The sequence below is a fragment of the Rhincodon typus genome, chromosome 4 (assembly GCF_021869965.1).
Source record: "Rhincodon typus isolate 14 chromosome 4, sRhiTyp1.1, whole genome shotgun sequence".
Taxonomy (NCBI): Eukaryota; Metazoa; Chordata; class Chondrichthyes; order Orectolobiformes; family Rhincodontidae; genus Rhincodon; species Rhincodon typus.
The window spans coordinates 76,122,784-76,138,357 of record NC_063335.1 but is presented as its reverse complement, the minus strand read 5'-3'; the positions used below and the strand labels follow the sequence as shown (position 1 = coordinate 76,138,357).

General features: G+C 41.2%; 1 protein-coding gene across 2 annotated transcripts in view; it reads right to left on the bottom strand.

The window, feature by feature from the left end:
- LOC109929511 (EMILIN-2) overlaps window positions 1–15,574 on the bottom strand; it is a 61,940-nt gene that overhangs the window by 21,030 nt on the left and 25,336 nt on the right. For both annotated transcript variants that reach the window (XM_020529186.2, XM_048596387.1), the window contains exon 5: window positions 2,362–2,556. In XM_020529186.2, the coding sequence (XP_020384775.2) occupies window positions 2,362–2,556 (195 nt within the window). The remainder of the gene's footprint in view (window positions 1–2,361; window positions 2,557–15,574) is intronic.

Genomic DNA, 15,574 nt, shown 5'->3' with positions numbered 1-15,574 from the left:
AGTTTCGTCACAGGCTGTACATTTCCTGAGCCACTGCATGAAACTTTAACATGCTGGCTTTTGTGTCATATTAACAGTAAGTCAAAAGTGCCAGCAGATGGAGCTCTTGCAGCAAGTGACCGTATAGTTTAGATGAAGAAAAGCCACAGGATTAGAAAGGAACAACAAGCTTACATCTATTTAGTGCCCTTTGTGCTGTCAAATGCCAATGAAGTACATTCAGAATTAAATGACATTGTAATGGAGGGAATCACAAGCAGTCAAATTAAGCTCAATGAACTTCCACAAATATCAGTGGAATATCTGAGCAGATGATGTTTATGTTAATAGTTTTACTTGAGGGAGTAATATTGGCTAAGGTACTCAGAGAATTCTGCTTTTTAATCAAATCGTGCATGGAATCTTAGATCCACCTGAGATGGGAAAAGGAGCATTAGAGTCAGAGTAATACAACAAAGAAACAGACCCTTCGATCTAACTCATCCATACCAACCAAGTTTCCCAAGCTAAACTAGTCCCATTTGCCTGCGTTTGGCCCATATCCCTTTAAACGTTACCTATTTAGGTAACTGTCCAAATGTCTTTTAATTGTTGTAACTGTCCTCCGGCAATTCATTCCACATATGAACCACCCTCATTGTGGAAGTTTAACCTCGCATCTGAAATCCTCTGACTTTGCAGCATTTCCTCAGTACTGTATGTCAAAATCAGCCTACATGCTGCGTTTCAGTTTCTGGACTGCAACTTTGATGCTAGGACTTCTTACTCAGGGGTGAGTTCCATCATTGAGCCTTGGTCAGTATCATTACAATGTTAAGTAGACATAGGAAAAGACGACTTCTTTACTGAGCCAGAAAACTACGTAAGATAACAAGGTGTAGAGCTGGCTGAACACAGCAGGCCAAGCAGCATCAGAGGAGCAGGAAAGCTGACGTTTCGGGTCTGGACCCTACACCTTGTTATCTCAGATTCTCCAGCATCAGCAGTTCCGACTATCTCAGAAAACTACGTAATACCCTTTCAGTTTATGATTCTCTTATATCATGCAAGACTGTCCATGATTAGACTGTAAGTTAAATTTGCATCTCAGAGAGTTTACTGCAGAGAACAACAAAGCTTGTGCAACTAAATTTAATTTCAGATTGGGTATCTGAATTAGCATGTTAAGATACACTGAGAGAGAGTTTAACATTCCATTATCTTCCATCCTAATTGCTGCTGCATCAACTCTCTCCGTCTAAAGAGGTCAGTGCCAAGTCAGGCTGGTGCATTCTGCTTGGAGGGACAGACTGCTAACTAATGGCTGATGGTGGAATCAGGTTTCAAAAAAAGACCAGCAAGAATTATCAAAGCTTATGGTAGATAAATGGAATACAGTACGAGAAAGCGGAGTTAGCAACTAGCTTTAGGTCTTGCAATAGCTGCTTGCAGTGTAATAACAAAGAGTTTTCATCGTTATTGTGTTATCACAACAAAATCTAAAATTACAAAATGCGATAACCCCATCACACTATTTAACAACTTATCAAACAGTTTCAGAAATTCCACTTTCACTCTCAGTAAAATCAATGTGGGGCAGCACAGTGGCTCAGTAGTTAGCACTGCTGCCTCACAGTGCTAGGGACCCCTCGAGTGACTCTCTGTGTGCAGTTTGCATATTCTCCCTGTGCCTGCGTGGGTTTCATTTGGGTGCTCCGGTTTCCTCCCACAGCCCAAAGATGCACAGATTAGGTGGATTGGCCATGGGAAATGTGGGGGTCGGTGTGGATTTAATGGGCCAAATGGCCTGCTTTCACACTGTTGGGATTCTATGTTCAGTTAGGAATACAGTATTTTATCTTATACAGATCCACCTCCAATAGTGGTGTGTGTGTATGTATCGGTTCCCAGTGCCAGTGGAATTATTCATCTATAATTCAAAACATTAACAGCACCACAAAGAACATCCCTTGTTTAAATATGGAGCTCACTATAAAAATTATGGTTGCAATCATTTCGAGACGTTGTAGGAAGATCAGCAGCCAATGCAGTATATTTCATTCAACCATTTCCTGAAGTGACACTCTGTACAATCAGAATCATCAGAAGCATTGTTTAATTTCTGTATGACACTGCAGTCAAACTTGTTCCAAGTCACAGTACTGTAGTATGAAGGCACCATTATAAAACTCAAAATTTAAGAAGTTCAACTGTTCAAATTTATACTGTTCAACAAACAGTTTATTGTGTTCAAAACTTTAAGACCAACAGTATATCTTACAATTAACATAAAAACGATGAAGAAAGATCATGGTCCATAACCACAACACTGGGTTTATGTCTCGAGAGCACATTAGTGTACTTTGTAAAAACTGTACTCACCAGGTAGTTTATGGTCTCTACTTGGAGCTGGTGTAACTTGCTGTTTTGTTTCATGAGAGCTATTAACATCTGATGTATCCATTGATCCTGGGGGGCCTGCATAACCTACCTCCCCAATGACACCGTAGCTTGCTCCTGTGACAGGTGGAAGCTTTGGTTTGGGTGGGCCTGGAGGTCCTGCTTGGCCTCTTTCCACTAAAGTAAAAGAAACAGAATCTCTTGTTATTGGAAGTATGTTAACGTGATAAAACCATCATTTACACTGCTTGTCCCAGAAATGTTTACTTCCCCAATGGGAAAATTCACTGTGTAATGTGAAAATGTGTCATAAAGAGTAGGAAGGTTCAAGTTACAATGCCTGCTCTGTCTGGAGCAGGCAATCTCATTTCGGGGCTGGTGCAGGATTGATTATGATGACTACTGCAGTCAAATAGCCTGTTGACAAATGGCAAATTTGCATAGCTAAGAGGTTCAGGAACTGATATTCAGAGTCTCTGAATTTCATAAGTGAGGAACTAAAGGACAGCCAGGACTGTAAAACAACTTGGATCTGGAGTAGGATGTTTTAAAACAATCAATGTAGCTTAGTCCATGAAGAATTATACTATTAAGCTTAACTGTGTAGAATGGTTTAATATTTATTAAATCCCATTGAGAACAGTAATCCTACTATAGTAATCCTACTATAAGAAATCTGATGGTGGGAATTTCATGTGTGTTGGCTCATTCCTAAAAAGAACATATTTCAAACCAATACAGCGTACCTCATCAGGCCAAGAAGGGAAAAGAGTATGGAACTGTTACAACTATGTGGGGTAGGGGGGTTGGGAATGCGCCACAATAATTAAAACAATTTCAATTTAACATTTATTCCATGATTTTATCTGAGGTACTGGATGAATCTTGGAATTCAAGTTACAACAACTGCTGATGACACAACTCCAGTCCTCCTTTAGGGCACTGTGTACTTCCTGTCCTTTTTGGGGCATGTCAGCATTGCTGGTAAGGCCAGCATTTATTGTTCATTTTCAATTGTCCTGGAGAAGGCAGTGTTGAGGGCTCCTCTTGAAGCTCTACCATTCATCTGTTGGAGCTACAGCCACACTGCTGTTAGGCAAATCCAGGTATTTGATCTAATATCAGCGAAGGAATGGTGATGTATTTTCAAGGTAAGAAGGGCTTGAATGGCTTCAATGGCTTGAAGGAGAACGAGCAGGGCCATGTTCATCTGCTTCCCTTGTCCTTCAAGATGACAGAGGTTGCAGATTTGGCAAAAGTTAACAAAGGAAGCAAGTTACTGTAATGCATTTTGTAAATGGTACACACTGTTCTTACCATGTGTTGATTGTTGAAGGAGCGGATGTTAAAGGGGGTGGATGAGGAGTCAATCAAGTGGGCTGCTTTATGATACAGGTAGTCCTGCTATAATGTGTGTTTCGTTAACATGAATTGGCTGTAATGCAATTGATGAATAGTGGACGCTGTTTGGATAACAGGAACTTTCTGCTGTACAGGTATAGTGATTTTCTGTATCAATTTCCCTATAACGCGATTTTCTACAACGCGAGGTCACACAAGAACGCAACTGTCGTGTGATAGGAGAACTACCTTTATTAAGCTTCTTGAATGTTGTTGTAGCTACACTCCTCCAGGCAAGTTGAAAGCATTCCATAACAGTCCAAACTTATGCCTTTTAGAGTCACAGGGTCATACAACACAGAAACAGACCCTTTGGTTTAACTCATCCACGCTAACCAAATTTCCAAAACTAAAGTAGTCCTACCTGCCTGCACTTAGCCCATATCCATTCAAGCATTTCTTATTCACAAACTTAGCCAATTATCTTTTAAACGTTATAAATGTAGCCACATCCACCACTTTCTCTAGAAGTTCATTCCACACACAAACTACTCTGTGTAAAAATACTGCCCCTCGTGTCTTTTTTAAATCTTTCTCATCTCTCCTTAAAATATATGCCACCTAGTCTTGAAATCCCCTACCCTAGAGAAAAGGCACCTGTCATTCACCTTATCTTTATCCCTCATGATTTTATAAACCTCTATAAGATCATTACTCAACCTCCTATGCTCCAGTGAAAGAAGTCCCTGCCTACCCAACCCTTCCTTATAACTCAAACCCTCCATTCCCTGCAACATCCTGCTAACTCTTTTCTGAATCCTTTCCAGTTTAATAATATCCTTCCTGTAACAGGGAGACCAGAACTGGACACAATCCTCCAGAAGAGGTCCCACTAATGACCTGGCAAACCTTAATATAACATCCCAACTCCTATATTCAAAAGTCAGAGCAATAAAGGCAAGCATGCTAAATACCTTCTTAACCCTGTCTACCTGTGATGCAAACTTCAAAGAATTATGTAGCTGAATCCCCAGATCTCTCTGTTCGACAACACTACCCAAGGCCCTACTTTTAATTGTATAGGTCCTGCCCTTGTTTGTTACCAAAATGCAATACCTTGTATTTATGCATCTGCCACTTGTCAGTCCATTGACCTAACTGATCAAGATCTGTTTGTGATCTTAGATAAGTTTCTTCACCGACCACTATACCAACAATTTTGGTATCATCCGCAAACTTACTAACCATGCCTTCTATATTCTCATCTAAATCATTTATATAAATGGACGGACAGGCTTTGGAGGGGCAGGGGCTAGGTTCTGAGTTACCTGCCACAGAATTTGCAGTCACCCAGCCACTCTCGTGGCCACAAGATTTACATGGATGGTCCAGGTGAGTTTCTGCCTAGTAGTAACCCCAGGGATGTTAATACTGGGCAATTCAGTGATGATAATACCATTGAATGTCAAAGGGAACTGATTAAATTCTTTCTTCTTGGAAATGGGCACTGCCTGGCACTTGTGTCACTGGATTCTAAGCATTAACTCTGTTTCTCTCTCCACAGATGCTACCAGATCTGCTGAGTTTCTCAAGCAGTTTCTGTTTTTGTTGTAGCTGGTGAAGTCATCAGGAGAATTTAGACGCCTGGTCCTCTGATTACTTGCAGTTGCTATACAGGTACAACAAATTATCAAGAAGATAAGAGGAACATTGTTGTTTACAGCAAGGAAAACGGGATATGAAAGCCAGGAAATTTTGCTGTAGTTGGTGAGACCACATCTGGCACATGAAGGGTTATCATTTCAATTCAAGGTTTTCACCAGGGAATGTTTTGAGTAACGAAGCTCTATTTAAAAGGCAGGATGTTCGGCCCCGGACCAGAAAGGGCAAAGCTTTTCAAATACTAAACTAAAACCAAACCCACCCAACAGAAATATTGGTCACCTAAATGGCAGCTCCAAATTGGCTAGGGAGACAGTGGCATCCTGTTTTTTTTAAATTCATTCGTGGGATGTGGACATCACTGGTTGGCCAGCATTTATTTCCCACCACTAGTTGCCCTTGACAAGGTGGTGGTGATGAGTTGCCTTCTTGATCCATTGCAGTCTATGTGATGTGGGTTGAACTTTGTAGGGTTGACAGGGCTATTTCTGCCATTGTCATATCTGGTGCCAATGTCGATGCCAGCTGGTCCGTCTGGTTTCAATTCTTCACTGAGACTTCATAGCAATTGATACAGCTGAGTGGTTTGCTAGGCCATTTCAGGGGGCACTTCAGAGTCAACCGCACTGCTGCAAATCTTGAGTCACATTAGGCCAGAGCAGGTGACGATGGTAGATTTCCTTCCAGCAGGACATTAGTGAGCCAAATGGGTTTTTTTTCGACAACCGATAATGGTTTCACGCTCATCAGTAAATTCTTAATTCCAAATTTTGTTAAAAGTGAATTCAAATTCCACCATCAGCATTGGTGGGATTTGAACCCAGGTCCCAAGTAATTTAGCTGAGTTTCTGGGTTAATAGTCTGGTGATAATACCACTAAGCCATCACCTCCCCTTTGTCACCTTGTGAAAATCAAGTAGATGACCGAGTCCATTGGAATGCAGTTCACACATTGTATAATATTCAAGATCTGGAGTTCTCATTGTCCCACAATACCAGCTAGACAGGGAGTCAGAAAACAAAACAAACGGGACCGATCAAGTCAATTTTTGTTTGTTTTCACTGTCTGAGTAGATTAGTCAGAAATCAGTATAGCTGGGGGGCTCTCAGAAAGGGCCAAATTGTGGGGAAATGAAGAAAGAAACACTGAGGCATACTGCTCTATAAAATTACTACACCAGAGCAGCATGTCTATCTCTACAACCAAGATCAAAGGAAGCTGCAAACCCCAAGAAAAAGGTATGACCCCCAGGACTTTAACTCAGAAGACATGACAGGGTGAATGTTTCATCCATAGCCCACAGAATCCTCAACCAAACACCATGTGGAGAGATGCCCCACATCTCGGTACTAAACCTTCAGTAACTTTGGGAGTTTAACAACTGTGAGTAAGGGAACCTGGGGTGCTTATTTCAATGAAGTTCAAGGAGAAGTCATCTGTTTTACTATTAGTTTAGCACTGATTGTGCCATATCGAGATTGGCTGTACATATTAAACGTACCCTTAACATTTAAAATCTGAAACATATGACAATTGTATTATTCATCATCCTTCAGTGTAGTTCATAAATGTGAGTCCAGACCTTCAACCACAAATAAATGAGTTTAGTTGTGACCAGCAAGGCTGAATGACCCTTACATGACCAGAAACACCCACACACACTGCAGTTCAAATGATTTGCTTTAACTTAAAAGGTTGGACAGGTTGAGTCTAAACCCATTGGAATTTAGAAGAGTGAGAGATGATCTGATTGAAACATTTTGATCCTAAGAGAATGCCGAAAGGATATTTCCCATCATGGAACATACAAGAGCTGTCAAACACAGTTTCAAAACTGAACCTCTTCAGTTTAATGTGGGGTAAGGTATTTGTAACACCAAGAAATTCACTACCTATGGATCTCTCTTTCCAAGACAGCAATGGAGGTTGGTTCATTGAATATTTTTAAGGCTCATTTACATATTTACAGGATTTATATTTTTGTCTGACAAGGCAGTCAAAGGGTATTAAGACAAGCAGGAAAGCAGTGGTGTTACTGCGACAATACTCTGACTTTAAGAAGTTATTTTGTCCTGGATAGTTTTTGAAGAGAGATTTTAAGACAGTTGCGCAGAGCAGTCTACCTGCATCACTACAGTAAACAGCTTAACGATGCTTTGGTTTCTTTTCTTTTAGAAGTTGGAACAATAGAAGCGACTCAAATGGGTGTGGTCAAGCTGCCACAGAACCAGGATCTTTAGTTTAGCTTTCACCAGTTGCTGTTGGCGTCTTGAAGAAGTGAAAGCTATTTTCTCCCCTCTCTTGGTTACATCAAAAAGCTGGGGATTTTCTACCTGTTACGGGAGTTACATGTGAGACAATCTGTGTTTTGAATTTGCTTTTTGCAAGGTTGTGTTTATGGGATATTGCTATATTGGAACAATTAATTAATAATAGTTACTGTATCTATTATTCTGTTAAGTTTTCCAATACGGTTCAGTTACTCCAATTCCTTCTTTCTTTTGTTGTATTTTAACTATAGTGGATGAATAAAGTGTGTCTTGCTTTAAATCCAGCAGTTTGACCAATCATATTGCCTCTGGAATTCAACACCTTACATTCACCTTTAAAATAAGAAAAGATTAGGGTCTAGACCATCTTCTCAATTTTTTGAGGGGGTTTCGTCCGGTCTATAACAGTTCCCAAATGGTAAGGTAGGCTCTGGAAACTGAATGAATCACTCCTGTTTCTCATTTGTATATTTGGATATACTGTATGTGTATCTCACGTGAACCAAATCAGAAGGAGCGTTAAAGTAGGACTATAGTAAAAGCTGCAGTGAATTAGAATGCTGTGGGCACATGATTAAAGGTGAATAAATGATAATAAAGTTGAATAATGAATTAATTACTTGGTGTTACTTGGGAGTACAACTCGAGAGGAAAAGGACAAGACGTACGGTATTTTCTGTTTCAGGAGACTCAGTCCAACATGATACAAGTTTCCAAGCGTGGGAAAATCATCAGCTTCAAGCTATTATTCAATGTGGGGGAGGGTTCACCCAAACCAAATGAGAGTAATTTAAAGTAACTAGCCTTGGGTCAAAAACTAATAAACATCGTCATTGGATCAAACTAGTCATAACCCAGCCTATATCAACAACCACAGCTGCATTGCCAAATGTATTGTTAGCTCCCAGTGAGTGAATCACTTCAAAGAAACCATATACTAAATACTGGAGTTAAGTTTAGAAGCCAGTTAGTGATGCAAAGCTCCTGGAGCCAGAATCTGCAGACAGACCGTGCCCTTTAACCTCAATATAGCACCGATTTCTAAACCTCTTTCTTGTTCCAATGCAGTATTCTTGGTATGAGTACAGAGTTCCCAATGAATTCCAAAAACTGCTTAGGTTTTAAATAGTGGATCAACACAGCCAGGTAATATTATAAACTGAACTTTTCCAAACTCTCAGAAAAGTCCAAATACATTTTGGGAATTAATGAAGATAAACAATAACAATACTTAGACACCCGGTATTGATCACTTGTTTATATTCCAACAATGGGAAATTTGTTTCACTAAACTGTATAACCAAAGTCTCAGGTCATAGCTAAAAGACCAGGCTTTTTTTCTTCAGCTGTGGGAAGTGGGCACGGAAACTCCAGCAGAGAAAACCACGGACACTTACATCAAGGTGAGTAACACCATATGCTGCACAAAAAGCTGACATTCATAGACAATTAGACGCAGCACATTTGTCAACTGATGAATGTGAGGTGTTTACCATTTGAAAAATAAAGGCATTTTTCACATATTTACTGCCTTTTTGTTCTTTGATTTTTTTTGACAGAGTGAACTTGCCATCAAAACAGGGTTCCGTGGGAACCTCCTCAGCCATCTGGAACGTAAGTTTGTGGACAGGCTCCCTACCACTTTGTCTACTGCATATTCATTACCCTGCATGGTTATTTAACAGTCCTGTACTGTTAAAACTTCATTTTTAGTTCTGAAGAAGCGTCACTGAACCCAAAACGTTGACTCTGCTTTCTCTCCAAAGATGCTACTTGACCTGCTGCATTTTTCCAGCAATTTCTGATTTTGTACCTCATTTTTATGTGAGGTTGTAAGGCTGTGCCATTGAACAATACTGCAGCAGTTGCTGCTGATGGCTCACAGTAACTCACAAATGCCCAGTCTTGATTTGCTATGAACAAATTCCAGTCCCAAACAAGAATCTTAAAATTACAATGTCAATCGCATAGGTTTAAAGCTAGAATATAGTGATAGGTAAACAGTGTGAACTATTTAAATTCAAATTTTTCACCATAATACATTCCATTGTAAAACAAAACTCAACACAAATATTTATCTGTAGTTTAGTGAGGAAGTTAAGGGTAATATTAAACTAAAGGAAGATGCCTATAATGTAAGTCTGAGGACAGGGAACATTATAAAAACTATCAAAAGTGCACTAAAAAGTTGCTGAAAAGGGAAAAGTAGAATGAGCGTAAGAAGGTCAAGATTATAAAAACAAATAGTAAGGGATTTTTTTAAAGTATATAAAATGTTAGAATGTTGCTAATGGATATGTCGATCTTTTGAAAGGAGTGGAGCTTTTATCATGAAAAATGAGAAAACGGCAGAGACATTGATCAATCAATAATAGGGAAATAAAAATCCTTCTACCAATGGGCAAATTGTGAATTGGTAGTCAGAGATTCAATACATCCTTTCAGGGTCAAAGAGCGTAATATATGCTTAGAGCCTTAGGGCAAGCTGAGATACTTTAGGAGTAAAACAAAGGCAGAAATTGCTGGAGAAACTCAGGTCTAGCAGCATCTGTGGAGAGAAAACAGAGTTAACAGAGTTTCAGGTCCAGTGACCCATCTTCAGAACTTTAGGAGTACTTCACACTGGCATTTACTTAGGAAAAAGAAGCTGACAAAATATCAGCAGAAGTGAAGAATGCAGTGGTAATGAATATGGTGAAAATTAATTAGAAAGATAAATTGATATTGCTGGCTGTGCCTAGGAGACAGTTGCCTGGACCAGAAGGCTTTCATGCTGAGTTTCTGAAGGAAGTGGGAATGAAGATAACAGAGGGTTTGCCATAATCTTCGCATAGGCATCAAAAGGATTACAGGGTGGAAAATCAGTCTCCTCCTGGTGACTACAGGGCAGTTAGTTTGTCATCAGTGGTAGATAATTTTCTTGATACAATTATCAGGTAAACAAAGTCCAGGTACTTGGAGAAAGTTGATTTGTTTGGTTAAGTGGAACATTAGCTCAGTAGTTAGCACTGCTGCCTCACAGCACCAGGGGCCTGGGTTTGATTCCACCCTTGGATGACTGGCTGTGTGGAGTTTACACATTCTCTCTGTGTCTGCATGGGTTTCCTCCCATAGTTCAAAGATGTGCAGACTAGGTGGGTTGGCCATGCTAAATTGCCCATAGTGTTCAGGGATGTGTAGATTAGGGGTCTGGGTCTGGGTGGGATGCTGTGAGGGTCAGTGTGGACTTGTTGGTCTGAAGGGATCCTAAGATTCCTTGTTCCAGCCCTACATGGGCCCTCACCCACAACTCTTTCTCTGAGATGTCTTTGGTGCTGCTTCCAGCTCTCATCCAGAATTGGAAAAATTCTTCAGTTTTACTTCCGATTTCCATCCTTTTCTCACCTTTACCTCATCCATCTATGACTCTTCACTTCTCAATCCTCAACTTCACTGTTTCCATTTCTGAGGGTAGGCTGTCCACCAATAGCCATTACAAGCTCACCAACTGCCACAATTATCTTGATTATACCTCCTCACATCCTGCCTCTTGCAAGGATTCCATCCTATTCTCCAAGTTTCTTTGTCTCTGTCGCATTTGTTCTCGATGCCACCTTCCACTAACATGACCTAGTTTTCCTCAACCAACGATGCCTCTTCACATTGTGCTTGCCACAGCCTTCATCCATATTCAACCCATCTCTGCACTTCTGCCCTCAGTCCTTTTCCTCTTTCCCAGAACAGCAAAAAGGGTTCCCTTGTCCTTACTTTCCAACCACTAATCTCCACATTCAAGGATCATCCTCCACCATTCCCACCACCTTCAGAAGGATTCCACCACAGAATACTCTCCTCTGCTGTCAGCATTCTAGAGGGCCTCCTCCATCCATCTCACCCTGGTCTGCTCCACCATTACTCCAAATATTTCCTCACTAACCAACAGCACCTTTTGATGAAATTGCAGAAAGAATAACACTTGGCCATTCAGAGATAGTAGGAACTGCCGATGCTGGAGTCTGAGATTACAAGGTGTAGAGCTGGATGAACACAGCAGGCCAGGCAGCATCAGAGGAGCAGGAAAGCTGACGTTTCGGGTCTGGAGCCTTCTTCAGAAATGGGGAGGGGAAGGGGCTCTGAAATAAATAGAGAGAGGGGGAGACAATGGTAGAAGGTGGATAGAGGAGCAGATACGTGGAGAGAAGACGGACAGGTCAAGGAGGTGGGGATGAAGCCAGTAAAGGTGAGTGTAGATAGGGAGTTGGGACGGGGGTTGGTCAGTGAGGAGGGAGGGGCGGGTAGGTGGGAGGGAAGACGGACTGGTCAAGGAGGCGGGGACGAGGCTAGTAGGTAGGAAGTGGGGGTGGGGGTTGGTCAGTGAGGTGGGAGGAGCGGATAGGTGGGAGAAAAGACAGACAGGTCAAGGAGGTGGGTACGAAATGGACTGGTCTTGGGAGAAGGTCGGGGGTGGGGAGATTTTGAAGCTTGTGAAGTCCACATTGAGACCATTGGGCTGCAGGGTTCCCAAGTGGAATATGAGGTGCTGTTCCTCCAGCCTTCGGGTGGCATCATTGTGGCACTGGAGGAGGCCCAAGACGGACATGTCGTCCAATGAGTGGGAGAGGGAGTTGAAGTGGTTTGCGACTGGGAGGTGTTGTCGTTTGTGACAAACCAAGCATAGGTGTTCTACAAAGTGGTCTCCAAGCCTCCGCTTGGTTTCCCCGATATGGAGGAGGCCAAGTCGGGAACAGCGGATACAATATACCACATTAGCAGATGTGCAGGTGAACATCTGTTTAGGTTCGTGACAAACGACAACACCTCCCATGAAAATCACTGAAACATGATGCCACCTTTCATTTGCATTTGGCTTCTACGCTATCTGTCCCCTTGGTCTATCTCCAACTTTGTCAGAAGTATATAAATAAAACAATTTCCAACACCTTTCAGTCTGAAGAAGAATCATACTGAACTCAAAACATTAATTCAGTTTCTCTCTCCACAGATGCTGCCAGATCTGCTGTGTTTCTCCAGCATTTTCTGTGTCTGTTGAGCTAATTAAAAATAGTCAAAAACCTACGTTAAAAGTGCTCGATTAAACTAATTGGATTACTTAATGAAGTAATACAGCAAGTTGATAAAGCGAATACAATGGAAACATAGAAGATAGGAGCAGGAGGAGGAGTTTCGGCCCTTCGATATTGTTCTTATGGAATTTAAGAAAGCACTGAAAACATACCACATGAATGGCTGATAAACAAAATTGTGATTTGTGAAATAGGTGGGGCAGTATAAGCTTGGATTTTAAAAAAAAGTGGCTTAAGGAGCAAAAACAATGAGGAAAGATAGATGGGATACTAAGAACTGCCGATGCTGGAGTCAGAGATAACACAGTGTGGAGCTGGAGGAACACAGCAGGCCAGGCAACATCCCCTGGATAAATGGTAAAGGGTAAATGTTATTTTCCAAACTGGAGGTTAGTTGACAAGTTAGTTGTCCAAAGGTCAGGATAACTTTTTTCCCCTAAGATATATAAATGAATTGGATGTTAGAATACAGGTAAAATTCCACAATCTTCTGACAATTCCAAACTTGTATGAATGACAAACAGTGAAGATGATATAAAATGAGCAAAGCAGAACATTGATGGGTAGCAGAAGGGGCAGATACAATAGAGAAGTGTGAGGCAATTTAATACAGACATTTTAGGCAATATAGATTTAATGGCACTAAAGAATGGGTAGGAACAGAGGAAGCTGGGGGCAAACTGACCTTTGAACGTGACGGGACATATTGAGAGTGGTTAGCAATTTAATAGCGTCTTCAGTTTCATATATAGAGGCACTGAATACAAAAGCAGGAAAGCTATGCTAAATCTTTATAGCACTCTAATCATTTGGGAGACTGGGGAAATAGGACTTGGTTGGGGCTAGCATGAAGTGATGAACTCCTTTCGTTCCATACATGATTCTACCATTCTGACTGTGCAACTATTACAAGAACTATCTAAGCAGTTACAGCTAGTAACCTGGCCAACTTTTATCCCTTGAGCAATATTTTTAGAAAATTATTTTGTCATTATTACATTGCTGTTTTTAGGAGTTTGCTGTATGCATAAAGACCGAAAGAACTGTGGGTGCTGTAAATCAGGAACAAAGACAGAAGTTGCTGGAAAAGTTCAGCAGGGCTGGCAGCAACTAGGAAGGAAAATCAGAGTAAACATTTCAGGTCTGGTGACCGTTCCTCAGAACTGAGCTGTCTGCATGTTGGCTGCAGAGCTTTGTACATTACAGCAATAATTACACTTCAAAATGTTTTTCATTGGCTTTAAAAGTGCTCTGAGACATCTGGTGGTTGTGAATACAAGCCTTTCCTTTCTTTGACCCAGTTCCTATCATCGGAGAATCAGCAAGAAACATTGACCTCAGTTCCTTATAAACCAGAGGTGAATTCAACGAGTAAATTCAGACCCAAATACTGAAAGAAAACAGGCTAGAAACATGCAGAAGGTCAATGTGTGGAGGAAAGAGCAAATTCACATTTGGAATAAGGACCCCTTTAAAACCAAAAAATTAAGGCAGGCAAGGATATTATTATTTTCCCCATTCCCTTTTCCTGACTGTCTTCCAGTATGGCTTCCCCAAACAAAAATAGATTATTATAGCGTCATAGAGATGTACAGCATGGAAACAGACCCTTTGGTCCAACTCATTCACGTGGACTAGATATCCCAAATTAATCTAGTCCCATTTGCCAGAATTCGCCCATATCCCTTTAAACCCTTTCTATTCATATACCCATCCAGATGCTTTTTAGATGTTATTATTGTACTAGCCTCCACCACTTCCTCTGGCAGCTCATTCCATACACACGCCACCCTTTGCATGAAAAAGCTGCCCCTTAGGTCCCTCTTATATCTTTCCCCTCTCACCTTAAACCTATGCCCTCTAGTTTTGGACTTCACAACCCTGGGGAAAAGACCTTGGCTATTCACCGTATCCAAGCCCTTCATGATGTTATAAACCTCTATAAGGTCATCCCTCAGCCTCCAATGCGTGAGGGAAAATAGCCCCAGCCTATTCAGCCGCTCCCTATAGTTCCAATTATCCAAACCTAGCAACATCGTTGTAAATGTTTTCTGCACTCTTTCAAGTTTAACATTAGGGAGACCAGAATTGAACGCAGTATTCCAAAAGTAGCCTAACCAATGTCCTGTACAGCTGCAATATAACCTCCCAACTCCCATACTCAATGCACTGAACAATAAAGGCAAGCATACCTTTTTCACTATCCTGTCTATCTGTGACTCCACTTTCAAGGAACTATGAACCTGAACCCCAAGGTTCTTTGCTCGGTAACACTCCCCGGCACACTACTATTAAGTGTATAAGTCCTGCCCTGATTTGCCGGACCAAAATGCAACACCACACACTTAGCTAAATTAAGCTCCATCTGCCAGTCCTCGGTCCATCTGATCAAGGTCCCGCTGTACTCTGAGATAACATTCTTCACTGTCCACTAGACCATCAATTTTGGTGTCGTCTGTAAACTTACTAACTATTCCTCCTATATTCACACCCAAATCATTTATACAAATGACAAAAACCAGTGGACTCAGCACCAATCCTTGTTACAGGCCTCCAGTCCAAAAAACAACCCTCCACCACCACCCTCTGTATCCTACCTTCAAGCCAATTTTGAATCCAAATGGCCAGCTGTCCCTGGATTGCATGTGGTCTAACCTTACTAATCAGTCTACTATGTAGGACCTTGTCGAGTAACTTGTTGAAGTCCACACAGACAATGTCCACGGCTCTGCCTTCACCAACCTTCTCTGTCATTTTTTCAAAAATCCCAATCAAGTTAGTGAGACATGATTTCCCACACACAAAGCCATGTTGATGATCTCTAATCAGTCCTTGCCTTTCCAAATACATGTAAATCC